Source organism: Zalophus californianus, chromosome 15 (genome assembly GCF_009762305.2).
Source record: "Zalophus californianus isolate mZalCal1 chromosome 15, mZalCal1.pri.v2, whole genome shotgun sequence".
Classification (NCBI taxonomy): domain Eukaryota; kingdom Metazoa; phylum Chordata; class Mammalia; order Carnivora; family Otariidae; genus Zalophus; species Zalophus californianus.
Window position 1 is genome coordinate 18,361,237 of NC_045609.1, and position 14,258 is coordinate 18,375,494.

General features: G+C 42.3%; 1 protein-coding gene across 5 annotated transcripts in view; it reads left to right on the forward strand.

Moving 5' to 3' along the window:
• Positions 1-13,152, forward strand: part of TAF5L (TATA-box binding protein associated factor 5 like) — a 30,848-nt gene extending 17,696 nt beyond the window's left edge. For 4 of the 5 annotated variants that reach the window (XM_027588583.2, XM_027588597.2, XM_027588592.2 and 1 more), the window contains exons 4-5: positions 4,254-4,978; positions 11,138-13,152. In XM_027588583.2, the coding sequence (XP_027444384.1) occupies positions 4,254-4,978; positions 11,138-11,935 (1,523 nt within the window). In that variant the 3' untranslated portion in view covers positions 11,936-13,152. The remainder of the gene's footprint in view (positions 1-4,253; positions 4,979-11,137) is intronic. The other variant, XM_027588605.2, reaches the window with a different exon arrangement.
• Positions 13,153-14,258: the final 1,106 nt, after the last annotated feature.

The following is a 14,258-nucleotide window of genomic DNA, read 5'->3' on the forward strand; positions in this document are numbered from 1 at the left end:
AGATTGGAGATAAAGCCAGCCACAGTGGAGCCAGGTTGAGGAGAGACCTGACCATCGGGCCTAGGAGACAAAAGTCTGAAAGCAGTTTATGAAAGGGTTTGCAAGTGGGATGACCAGGAAGCCAGCCTAAAGTCCACTGTGTACTGGAAAAGTGAGCTGAAAAAGGACCACAGCTCAACAGTGTTGTGCAAGTGGAAAGCAAGGTCTTGATTTCGTAGTTAAAATTCCCAAGGTAGACTCTCCAAGGCTCAGGATTAAAGGAGGAAGAGTTGAGGATGACTCGGGCTCTGTGACAAATGGAAGCTTAAGCTATATTGAGCAGGAATAACTCAGGTTTTTTACATCATTATGATGGCGGCCTCCTGCTGTGTAGCTTGCAGTAGGAAATTGGAGGCTAGTATTTAAAAGAAAGATACAGACTTGTGATAAAGAACTCAGTATCAGCTTCATGGAGGTGCAAATGCCACTTTAAGGAGATGATGAATCTCAAAGGAAAATATGAGGAAAATAAGAGCATCTCGGGCTGTAGTACCCTAAGTGTATTTTTCCTCCGTAAGTTCTCTGTGAGTGAGAGATTTCTGTGAGCTTACCTGTTGCTCTGGGTCCTTTTCTTCAGGAAGTATAGGAGGAAGAACAAAGACTTTGGAATCAAGCAGTCTGGGTGTGAATCTGGGGCCAGCTGTGACCCTTAGACACGACAATAGATGTCCAGTGCCTGGGTCACAGGAAGCACACACTCCATGTTCGTCCTTGAAATGAAATGAGTATCTGAGGAAGGAGAGAAGGAGGGGAGGCCCGAAAGGGAGGGAGGTGAAGAGTCGAGCTGGGTAGTGTGATGTTTCAGAACAGAAGACAGGAGTGTGAGGTCAGCAGGAGAACAAGGGGTAACAAGCTAGGTTTTCATTTAACTTGGTGTCCTTTTCACTACTAATTTCTGCAAACTGCAAAAAACTTCCTCTTACTTACACCACCAGCAGAGTGTGGCACCAAGTAGGAGTTTGTTACAAAGCTGGTGGATAGATGGATAGAAGGAAGGAAAAGCGCACTTTTCAGAGGATATGTTAATTTCGAAATTAGAAAAAAATATATTTCAAGCAAATACACTTTCAGTAAAATACGAAGTATATGTTACGATTTCAAGGAAACAAGATTAAAAATGAGAGTTAAGTCTTATGTTGAGTCTTACTTCCACATAATGAATATGTTGATCAAAATTTTATTTTATACCTGATATACTGTTCTCTTCAGACAAGAGGGGACAATTAAACAGTTTTGAAACTGAGCTGAAACAACAGTGAATTTCACTAAATTTTAAAATAGTGCAGCCCTATCTCTTGGTGGCTGGGTTTTGTTTTGTTTTGTTTTCTAAACTTATTAAACTAAAATGCCTCTCATTTTGAAAAATAAGCCTAAAACTAATACTTTAAGGAATAGCAAACAATCCTTCATCCCAGTAGGATATATTGGAAGTCTAATTGGTAAGGGTTGAGTTTTGGGGGTTTTGGTTTTTTCATTAGTATTTTATGGAAAAAAATTTCCAGAGGTCTTCCAAAGAATTACAGCATTTAAAGAAATACCAAAATCTGAATTAGTCAAGATCTTCCATAGAAACAGAACCAATAAGATGTATATACAGAAAGATGTATTTTAAGGAATTGGCTCGTGCACTTATGGAGGCTAGCAAGTCCAAAATCTGCAAGACAGGAAGGCAGGCTGGAGACCCAGGGAAGAACTGCAACTCAAACCCAAATTGAATCTGTTGGCAGAATTCCCTCTTCTGGGGAGGTCAGCCTTTGTTCTCATAAGGCCTTCAACTGATTGGACGAGGCTCACCCACATTATGGAGGGTAATCTGCTTTATTCAAAGTCTACTGACTTAACTGTTGATCTCATCTGAAAAATACCTTCACAGAACCATCTAGATAATGTTTAACTAAGTATCTGGGCACTGTGGCCCAGCCATGATGACACAGAATTAACCACCCCAAGTCTACCCTCTGTCAATTTCGTACCCATATCTATCTCCTTAAACCATACTTAATCTCCAAATAACGATGATTAACAAGGTCTTTAATCCCCCTATCATGATACAGCTCTCCTGGGTACAACGAAAAATGCACGAATCCCTTCCCCAGAAGAAAAAGCAAAGTCCTTAGGTGATTTACTTTTCTCCTTGATATCGTGTAACTTAAATACTATGATGTAGAGTTAACAACACTTAACTACTCTGGTACAAAGTAAGGATAACTTGTGTACATGATAATGGAACAAGAGAGGGAAGAAAACAAAGATATGTATAAATTACATACACACATATTCATAACAAAATAAGGAGGGTAATTTAAATAGTCTTCATTTCTGTAACTGGTCACATACTTCATATCTGGTATTTAACTACTTTCTTCCGCTACCCATTCTGCATTTTCTTTGCCTTCAACAAATACCTCAGCTGGTCCTGGTTCTTTACTGGATAGGATGACCTAAACCTCATTTCTGAAGAGTCTTGGGCCATTACTGGTCCTACTTGGATTAGATTTTTATAGTTTTCCATTAATCTTAACCACAGGGCAGAATGATACTAAGAGATGCCCTTAGGGATCTCCTGTATTGCAGACACACTCTGCCTTACCTCCACTGTGGACTGGCAGTCCAATGTCCCCTTGGTAGTCAGGATCAGTCACCCCAGCCAGCACCATAACTCCCTTCTGGGCCTATTGAAGACATGAGGAGCCCAAAGTGGCCAGGTAACAGTCTTAAGTTTATTGGAATCATCGTTGTAATTTAAGTTCATTTTCTAAATATGTCTTTGAGTAGGGACACATTTATTCTAAAATGCACATATTATGCAATTAATTCACCTGTGATAAAGTGAAATAGGGTATTAAGCAGAGATAGCATGCTGGTATCATTTATCATCAGATTAGGGAGGCAAGATTCCCTAATGTAATATTCCTGATTTTGAGCCATGTATGGATTCTTTTTCATGAAGGGAAAAAAAAATGCTAGCAGAAGTACTAATGCTGACTTAAAGCATTTTGATATTAATTTACTTAAATATGTACAAATGTTACATAAGATATAACACGTTTATGGTTACTGTATTTCTATATGAAACCGAAACTCATTTACAAATCAAGTACAAGCAAAACCACAAAAGCAATAAAGTTCAAATGAACAGCAAGTGAATATAACGGATAGATTTTGCCAGAACTGACCTGCTGCTCCACATAGGCATGGGGCCGGTCCTGAGGGCTGTGACAAGACTAGTCTGCATTCAGCTTCCTGAGGTGCTTACGCCCTGTGTCGGCCCTGCTGCCCCCACTCGCCTCTGGCTGAGTAGCTACAGAACCTCTGCACCATCACAGCCCCCTCCGCCCTCACATATGGGCGTCAGATGCACCTCTGTGCTTTTCTCCCTTGCCTGTGACAATTAAAGCTGGACACTTTTGAACATCCTCTGTCATGTAGTTGCATGGTGTTAAGTCTCAAATTAGTAAATGGTTTAGTCTTAATGACATGAAAATGTCTCATTTGTAAATTACCACTGCAAAAAGAGTCGTTTTACTTTTTAGCCAACATAATCAAAATGATTACACTGGCAGACATGGGACAATTTTGGGTGAGTGTTATCATGTTAGTGTTAGGGCGTGCCAGCCTGGGTAGCTAGGCGTGTTAATGAACTCACTAAATAAGTACTCTGATAATACTGTTGGATGATGGAGGCCCAAAGTAATCACAAAACAAAAGGGAGCACTAAAGTCGTATGTCAATACTTGCTTAAGGACCAGCCGGATAATTATGAATAGGCCTGTGTTTATTGTTTTTAAAAATTAGACAACTAAAAAGTTTCTGGGAAGAACTCATAGTCTCCCAAGAATATATCTAAGCACCCTCAGAGGTCTGTGCTCCCCAATTAGAGGAACACTAATGTACTGGGGAAAAACAGTGAACCTTGAAGACCTGAGGACAAGCTCCTGAAGTGTTGTGACAACTTAGGCAGGTCTCTTAACCTCTCTGGGCATCACATTCCTGATCTGTGGCCGACTTCAGGCCCAGGTTTGCTGGACTTCAGAGTCCCTGCTCTTCCTCCATCAAAAGGCTTGGATCTTGAGTTTCCATAATTCTGTGTCGGGCTTCTAGTTCAATCAACAGTCCTGACCAGAATGTGTAGTGTGATGGTGGGCTCCCCAGGAGGGCCACATTATTCTTTGAAATTATACCGATTATAAAGCCCTTACTTTTTTCCATTATAGATTCTGATTCCCAGCATAGCCACGAAGTGATGCCTCTCCTCTATCCTCTCTTTGTCTACCTCCATCTCAACCTGGTCCAGAATAGTCCGAAGAGCACAGTGGAAAGTTTTTACAGCCGCTTCCATGGAATGTTTCTGCAGAACGCTAGCCAGAAGGATGTCATTGAGCAGCTACAGACCACTCAAACCATCCAGGACATCCTGTCTAACTTCAAGCTTCGAGCATTCCTAGATAACAAGTACGTGGTCCGTCTCCAGGAAGACAGCTACAACTACCTTATCCGCTACCTCCAAAGTGACAACAACACCGCCCTGTGCAAGGTCCTCACCTTGCATATCCATCTTGACGTGCAGCCTGCCAAGAGAACAGATTACCAGCTCTATGCCAGCGGCAACTCCTCTCGAAGCGAGGGCAGCGGCTTAGAGCCCACTGACATGCCCGCCCCTATTCTGCAGAACGAGGCTGCCCTGGAGGTCTTGCAGGAGAGCATTAAGCGTGTCAAGGATGGCCCTCCCTCCCTCACCACCATCTGTTTCTATGCCTTCTATAACACAGAGCAGCTGTTGAACACTGCAGAAATCTCCCCAGACAGCAAGCTGCTTGCTGCTGGGTTTGACAACTCCTGTATAAAACTCTGGAGTTTACGATCCAAGAAGTTAAAATCAGAACCCCATCAAGTAGACGTGTCCCGCATCCACTTGGCTTGTGACATTCTGGAGGAGGAGGTATGAATATCATTTTTCTTCCCTACACCTGCCTTACTAATTTGCTTAGAATTCTTACCAGACATGACAGCTCTTGTGGAGAATGGACTTCATTAATTCCTCCATCGTATAGCTAAAGCCAGACTAATACCCGTGTAACCTGTAGCCGCTGAATTCCTGCTCATATCTAACTTTGGAAGAGATGACAACTATGTTTAACAACATTAACAACGTGATTAATGATTGGTCAGTATTTATTACTGTCTGAATATGGATAGCATTGCTAAGCCTAATTAAAGACCTTTAGCTAATATTGAGATTTGCAGTAAGTGTGTGTGTGTGGGTGTGTGTGGGGGTGTGGGTGTGGGTACATTTATGCAAATATAAACAATTAGAAGTAGGATCACTGGGTCAAGGGGGTCTGCATTTTAAATTGTGAGGAGTATTGTCACTTTCCAGCCTCATCAAACAGTAAACGAGAACACTGGTGGCTCTTCACCCTCACCAACACTGGGTGTTACCAGCCTCTCTGAAGCCAGTGCACGTCCTCTGGCTTCATGTGCTCCAGGGTGTTCCTAAACCCCATTTTGAAAAGTGCACAGGGAGTACAATTGCTATTTTATCCATCAATCAGTGTAGTGATTTGGCATGGTTACTGAAAAGGGCAGGCCTGGTGGCCTGAGTTTCGGGGCACTGAGAATCACTGCCTTAGAAAACATGTGCGCAAAGAGAGATAAAATTGAACTTCACAGAGTTAACGTTTCCCTGCGAGTGGCCCACAAAAGCTGGAAGCTAGAATATTTTTGTCATCTCACCACTGAAATTTCAGGTTGCTCTGCCTCAGGTTATTTACAATGGAAAATTCTTTGCACGGGGTTGAAAAATAAAGGAGTAAAAAAAAAACAAAAAACCAACATTCAAGTTAATTTCCACGGGTGATATTGGATGCACAAAATAAGCCCTTTTTTCCTATTCTTGTTTTCTTAGTCACCTTCCAGTTAGCATGGTCTTTGAATTTTTTTTCTTGCAACTGAGACAATATAATTAGAGGAGTTTGTTGTGGTGAATAAAAGGTCTACATTCCAGTGTACACACTTTGATTTCTAGGATTTTATAGTACCCTCCAAAATTTTTTTATTGCACATGTATTTGAGTTTTAAATTTTTCCTAGGAGATAATTCTAGCCTGTTGAGCATTCTTCACGTGCAACTGAAGGATGCTGCCATCATTGATTTACAACTTTCTGTAAATACAAGGAAAAATATTTTTCCACCGACCTTATTAGCTTGATGGCATTGGGTTTGGAGAGTATTCTCAGCATTACAAATTAATATAAAGGAGGACAGCAAAGATAGAAAAGTAGATACAAAGAAGGAAAGAACATTAGACTAAAAAAAAATGCTTAAGATTCTACCCTTCTACTCTGGCTACCACTGAAAATTAGCTCTGTGACTTATTCTGTGAAGATTTCCAGGCTTTGGGAGGTATGCATTTGAAGACCCAGAAGTGAAGAATTCCAGAAAGTGAAAGAAATTCAATCTGGCTAACATTGAGAGGGCTAAGACGCGTAGCAGTATGGCACCACAGGCTATGCTAGGGATTATGGTGGCCTGAGCTAGGGGTGTGGCCCCAGGAAGGGAGTCTGGTGGGAGGTGCTGTTCCACTCCAAAAGAAGATACTTTGTATTTGCCATTATCCACAAAGTATTGTAGATTCTGCTACAGTATAAAGGTACTGCTTTCCTTGTGAACAAACTTTTGTTTCATTTTAGAACTAAAGTTGAGATCTTCTTATGTTGTCAAGGGGTTTCCTGTTAGGGATTTCTACATCCCCCACCCATTTTGTTACAGCAGTTTACAAAAGTTTTTGTTGTTAATGGGTTTTTTTGGGGGGGGAGGGTTTGGTGTTTGGTTTTTTGGGGTGTTTTGGGGTTTTTTGTTTGTTTTTTGCTTTTTGTTTTTTGTTGTTGTTCCTGACGAGGAACATTTTGGGGAAAACCAAAGTATAAATCATTTCTGGTAGTTAGTTTTAGTTTTTATATTTCTTCAATGAGAACTTGGACTTTTTTTTTTTTTTTTTGCTTATAGAATTCACAATTAAAATAGAAAGTCTTAATGCAGAGGTCACAGATTCACATGCCTATAGACGCCAAGCAGGTAAATGTAAACGGTTTACCGCTGCCTGAATCAAAGTGATGGTAGGAAGTATGAAAGTACATGAAAACCCCATTAAAAAGCCAGTTTGCAACCTCTGCCTTAATCTTTGTGAAGCAACAGCTGTTGCATAAATTAGTGAATAAAATGTTTTAATAGTGGGTATTTAAAATATTGACCAGACCCACCAGTTCCATTTCTAGGTATACATCCCAGAGAATTCAAAACATATGTCCCCGCCAAAACTTGTACATGAATGTTCGGAACATCATTATTCATAATTGCCAAAAAGTGGGGATAGCCCAAATGTCAGTCAGCTGATTAAGAGATAAACAAAATGTAGTATATCTGTGTAATAGAATATTATTCTGCTATAGAAAGGAATGAAGCGACATGAGACATGCTATGTTGTAGATGAACCTTGTAAACATTATGCTAACTAAATAAAAGAAGCCAATCACAAAGGACCACATGCTATATGATTCCATTTCTAGGAGATATCCAGAATAGGCCTACCCATAGAAACAAAGTAGATTGATGACGGCTGGGGCCTGGGGACAGGGAAATAGGCAGTGACTGCTAATGGGTTAAAGGTTCTTTTTTGAGGTGATGAAAATGTTCTGTAGTAGATAATGGTGATAGTTGCACAACTCCGTGAGTATACGAAAAGCCATTGAATTATATTTAAAAGAGTGAATTTTATAGTATGTGAATTATATCTCAGTTTTAAAAAGTCAAAAATAGTCATCAAAAGCTCCTATGAGGGCATAAAATTTTCTCAGTTTATTTAAGCCAAATAAAACGGGATTTACAGCACTGCCCTGTAGCTTCTGATACCTGCAACTTAAAGCTATTCTACACTTGATCTTAGCCAAAAGGCCGAGAAGCGATTCTAAATTAACCTTTGAAAAGCTATTAATTGGCATAGCAGTGCCCCTCTTCCCACCAGGACCAGTAGCCCCTACCCTGTCTGAGACCCTCCATCCTCTGTTCCACACTACATGGAGTGGGAAATGAGGTCCAACTTTTACCCTTGTTGATTGGCAACTATGTATTTTTATATATTTGAGCAACATGGCAAAACCACAGATACCAAATCAAGGATTTGCTCTTCGTTTCAGGTATGTGTATACGATCACCCTCGTCACTGCCAGCCTCCCGCCCTCCTAGCCCAGCACTACAGCACCAGTACTCGGTTCGTGTACTGGCTAGTGAGCCTTCCCCCAGGCCAGCAGTCTCTAAGTTTCAAAAGTAAAGAAGTCAGTGTTGTATAATATTCAGTTCTGTGATTTGTATATAAAACGGTCGTGTAGGTCCGTGCTGGCCTAGAAGAATATAATGTGAGCCATGTTTGTAACTTTGATTTTTCTAGTAGCCACATTAAAAAAGTAAAAAGACATAGTCAATTAATTTAAAAAATGTATTTTATTCAATCCAGTAATGGCCAAAATATTATCATTTCAACATGTAAGCAATATTAAAAGATTATTAATGAAATCTGTTACATTCTCCTTTTTTGTCCTAAGTCTTGGAAATCTGGTGTGTTTTACACTCACAGCACATGTTCAGCTCAGCTAGCCAATAGCCGCCTTTTCTATTCCAGTTTCGGCCATTGTCATCTCTCCTGGAGAGAGCAGCCCCCCGCTTGCTTCCAAGTCTTAACCCACTCCCAAGCCCAGCCAGATTTAATTTCCTTCAGTTCCATTGGCAGCTAATGTTGGGAGAACAGCCCAAGGCTAAATTTCAGACCCCAGAAGGTACCCTCTAGCTAGGAAAGACTGGAGTGTGAGCTGAGGCACTCTGAACCTCCTAGTCCAGGAACAGACATCCATAACAAGTCTGAGATTTTTAGGGCCTCCATGGTCGAAAGCAGGGCTTAGCAAACTATGGCACAGGGGTACATAAGATAATGTTTGAAGGTCTTTTTGTACTTACTCTTCCTGTTATTTTTAAATTTCTTACTTTGTGCATGTTTTATAATGTACATAGTACGATTTATTACACGAATATACTTAACAAATCAAAAATTCCTATTTGGGTTGCATGCCCACTTACTGGAGGGTGTTCAGTCAATTGTAGGGAGTTTGGGGTTTTGTCCTGTGAGCAAGAAAGGAAGGAAAGGGAGAATCTGGGGTTGGGCATGTGTGAATCAGCTGCTTGTTCAGAGTTTCGGTTCGACTGTGCCGAGGCCCTTGTGGGACCGGGTTGAGCCATGGAAGAAAATGTGGCTGGGTTACTTTAAGCTGTGGTCCTGGGCAAAGAGCTGATAGCGATAGCCAGCTTAGAAATGCTCTGGTTTCCCCATCTCTTGGTCTATGGAGTCAACCAGGTGCTTGTCCACGTGCTTGGGACAATCATCAAGACCCCTGGGAAGTGCCAGCTTGACTCCTGGCGCACCCTCCTCTTCCCATCCCTGAGCTTGCTGTTTAGGTCCCCTCTGAGGAGCTGAAGACCCACTTCCCTAACTTCCTGCTCCGAACGAAGACCACTTAAGCCTCAGAGATGGTAACGTGCCCTTTAATCCACCACTCACTTTCAAAGGGTAATTCATCTGGGGTCGTTTTTTGCTCCCACAGTTTTTATATAAACTTCCTGGTGTACAGTAATGAGTCATCCTTGAAATTTTAAAGTGTTGTCGTGACCTCTTTTGAAAGGAAAATTACTAATATTCTTGGTAACACTTGGTAGAACGTTAAGCTCCCAAATGCTTATGTATTTTTAATGTTGAGTGTCTGGAATAGCCATTTTGAATATTCATGGACATCAGTGTTTATTTTCTCTTTAACTTTTTCTGAAATCTGTACACATTGAAGGCGTTTGTTTTATTTTGAATTTAATAGTTTTCAAAAGGAAGTTAAAAGGATGCCATTTCCTGTACAAGAACCTAAGGCCCACAGACATATTTATATCTAAGCTAACAAAGCCGATTGGTTTGAACTCTTGTTACTCCTCATTCTTCTGGTGTTAATTAAAACCCATTTTAATCTGTGAATTCTTGATGAGAGACCGCTGTAGTGTTAAGGAGCTTGTCTGTGAGGGAATGAAGGGAAAATGGATTTTGAACAGCGATACCGTCCTTGTGGGAAAGAGGGTGAGGAAGGGGACTTCCCCCCTCGGTACCCTGAGTGGCTGTCTTCTTTTCTGTCCCCACACACAGGAGTTTAGTTCCAAGAATCCCATGAGTCACTCGGCTTTGTTTAAAGCCATTCTGAACCCATGCCTCACTCGGGAAAATGTTTGAGACCCTCTAGAAAGTTGGAGTTTTAAAACTTCATCTTTATTTCTTTTTGGACACTGGCAGTTTATGCCTGGTCACAAGGTGTGAGTGTCAGTTATTGATAACTGTACCTTTCTGGTTTACTATTTGTTCTGATATGTCTGGGCTTTATTTTGGCTAACCTCCTGCAGTGGTTTTGTATTAATTTTGAAGTGAGACCATGTCTGCCTTCATCATTGACCCCACTCATGAGAGTAATGAACGTGCCAGGAATTTTCTTAGTGGAGTAGAAACAGGGAGCAATGTGGCTTATGAAGCAGCTAAAACCAGCAGATGAAGACAGGCCCACAGAATAAAAGAATCTGAGAACTTAATGTAAATTCAGAAGTAAATCTTTCCAAAAGATGTCTATCAGGATGAACAATGGAAGTCACCGTGGGCAATCTTTTAAGCAGCCTTTGAAATCGGTTATGCTCAGCCTAACAGTAAGGTCTACGGTCGTTACCGTGTGATAGCCTCGCATTTGTGTGCTCTTAATTTGACAGTCGTAGCTGCAAGATGAATTTGAGGAAGACGGTTAGTAAGTTGCAGGAGACTTTTTATTCCGTTGGGCAATTACGAGTTGTTTTCCTGGGGTCGCCCTTCAGGGCAAAGACCGCTGTCGTTTACTGGGCAGATGCTATTTCCCAAGTAGTGGCTTTTTTTTTTTCTTTTTCTTTTTGCTGGACTGTTTGGTTGTCATGGCAGACCACTAAACATTTTTCCCTTGTGTGTCTCTCTGCCACTCGCCCCTCCCCCTACTGTCCCCAGGATGATGAGGATGACAATGCGGGCACAGAGATGAAGATACTACGGGGACACTGTGGACCAGTGTACAGCACAAGGTTCCTCGCAGACAGCTCAGGGTTGCTCTCTTGTTCTGAAGACATGTCCATTAGGTACTGGGACCTCGGGAGTTTCACCAACACTGTGTTGTACCAAGGACATGCCTACCCTGTGTGGGACCTGGACATTAGCCCGTATAGCCTGTACTTTGCCAGTGGGTCCCACGACCGCACCGCGAGGCTGTGGTCATTTGATCGGACGTACCCGCTGAGAATATATGCCGGCCACCTGGCAGATGTGGACTGCGTCAAGTTCCACCCTAATTCAAACTACTTAGCCACAGGCTCGACCGACAAGACTGTCCGGCTGTGGAGCGCTCAACAGGGCAACTCGGTGAGGCTCTTCACGGGCCACCGCGGCCCCGTGCTCTCTCTTGCCTTTTCTCCCAACGGTAAGTACTTGGCATCAGCTGGCGAGGACCAGCGGCTGAAGCTATGGGACTTGGCCTCCGGGACCCTTTATAAAGAACTGAGAGGCCACACGGACAATATCACCAGCCTCACCTTCAGTCCGGACAGCAGTCTGATCGCGTCTGCGTCCATGGACAACTCCGTGCGCGTCTGGGACATCAGGAACACTTACTGCAGCACGCCTGCCGACGGCTCCTCTGGGGAACTGGTGGGTGTGTACACCGGGCAGATGAGCAATGTACTCAGTGTGCAGTTCATGGCCTGCAACCTTCTTCTAGTGACTGGAATCACACAAGAAAATCAGGAACATTAATTTTTGTTTTTTAATCTTTGTGGTAACGGACTGGGGCTGTAGTGGAAAGCCTCCAGGTTGCAAGTCGTAGGACAAATTGAGATTGAATCACTGACTGTGAAAGACTCCCCGCTTCTCCCCCTTCTCCCGTGCAGACATCCTGAGCTCATCACCCCTGCACTCGGTCCCCCACATGTTGAAGGACTGGAGGGGGAAGGTGCTGTGATTGGACATGAGATGGAGCATGAAGAGGCTCTGGGGGTCGGATTGCAAGCTCTTAACGGAGATCCTGCCCGTGTCCTCGCGTGAGCACCTTCGTGCGTCTGTCTCATTTTCCCGTGTGTCAACCCGAGATGCTGCTTACCTCGCCGCCGGGTGCTGCCTTTGGTCCGAGGATGGTTGCAGGGTGCCCTCACGAGGAGTGGTGCCACGGGGTCCCCGCTGCTCAGTCGGCGGGCACAAGGGGGCTTTCCTGGCGTAGGAATGCGGGGGTGGGAACTAGGAACAGGGGCGGGCATCATCCTGGCGAAAAGGCTTTCCTTTTCCGTAATTACAGAGAACCAGGATTTTTTATTATTATAATTATAATTATTATTATTATTGAGAAGAGGAAACCTAGCACTGGCAGAGGGGCCTTCTCTGCTCTCGTCTTTCAGGTTTTACTCCTGGCACTGGCTGTGATACTTGGAATCTTGAGGTTCAGGGAATTCAGAGAATTTGGTAGCACAGTGTTTTGGGAGAAAGGGAAACTTTCTGGGTGACGATGGGTCACCCCGGCTGACATGTGTCTAGAAGTGGGTGGGTGGGTTGGTTTGAGAAAGTCCTGGGCTCTGGCGGTGACTGTGCGAGAGGAAGAGTCTCCTCATGGCTGCACTTCTGTGAACAGTTCTCTCCCCGGGAAGGACAGATGGTGGTAAAGAAATGAAAAGAATTTGAGGCGATGAAGCAAAAGATAGAATTAGAAGATGTGAAATTTCCAAATGCCCATTTATTCGGAGGTGTGGCTCGCTCAGCGTCTTTTCCTCCTGCCTTCATTCGCTCCCACCTCCTGCATTGCAATAGTGGTTTAATGAACACTTTGTGAAACAAATCGTAAGTACATACGCACGCATCTAAAACTGTGCTTTGAGGATAAAGCAAGTTCGAATTCGTGGAAAAAGGATTAAATATTTCTGTTTTCTGAAAAGAGTTATTTTGTATTTTGTTTTCTATTAAAATGTATTTAGTTTCAAAAAAAAAAAAGTGTTGTCATGTCATTTAAACTGTGAGGGCAGGCGGGTATGTGGCCCGGCCTGGGATGACGTGTGCAGCCCACCTCTCTTCGGGATGATAGCCACTCATGTAGGCCAGACTAGCCCCAACGCAGCTACGCTCCCACCTGTTCCTGTATTCTGTTCAGCTAACTTTGAATCGCGCTTCCTCTTGGCATACACAGGAATTATTGGTAACATTTAATACTGTTCATACATCCAAGATTACCACTTGCTAACAGGAGACAATGTATATTTTACCATCTAGAGTAATTTGGGAAGATCCCACTTCCAGTTTTCTTTAATGACCCCATTATAAAATTTCTAAGGGGCATAAGAACTGTGCTATTTAATTAACTTAAACTGTTTCTCGAGCAATTCCAGATAAAGGACTCGTTCGAAAATTTAAATGATGCCAAAATACAAGAACACCAAGAATTATCAGGAAATTAAAGAAAGACTCTAGAATTCTATGCCAAATTTTTCTTTTACTTGAGCCTAAGATTCTAACTAATAAGAAATGTTTCTTATTCATAAAAACCTATATATTTGAAACATTGTAAGAAGGATCTGTTAGCGCTTCAGCCACTTCCACATAGTGTGCCGTGAAGAAGGCCAGATAGAATTCAAATATGTTCTTATCTGTAATAAGTGAACTCTCAACTTAAATTCTATGGTATATTGCTAGAAACGATAAAATCCCTAAATTGGGCCGAATCATTCTCAGGAGTGAAAATACCACTGACTAGGGATGATTTGGAAAGGCTTTGTGTTTGTTTTTTAATGCAAAATTTTTTTGATTAAACACAAAAACGTATTGGGTTGGTCAGTCTTCAAATTATCAATCATGTATATACTTTTGTAATTTGAATTCAAGCTCTTAATGAGCTTCATGTTTGGCCTCTTTCTTTGAACTGATTTTAATGTGGGATAAATTTAACTTTATAGAATACCCCTCACAAATTCCCCAGAATCTTAGAAATATCATATGTATGTTTATGGCCACAAGGGTGCATAAGAACATAGACTCTTCAGGGTGCTCTCCGGCGTTGTTTTATTTACTCTTCAGAGCAAGAGACGGACAGGACTGGTGA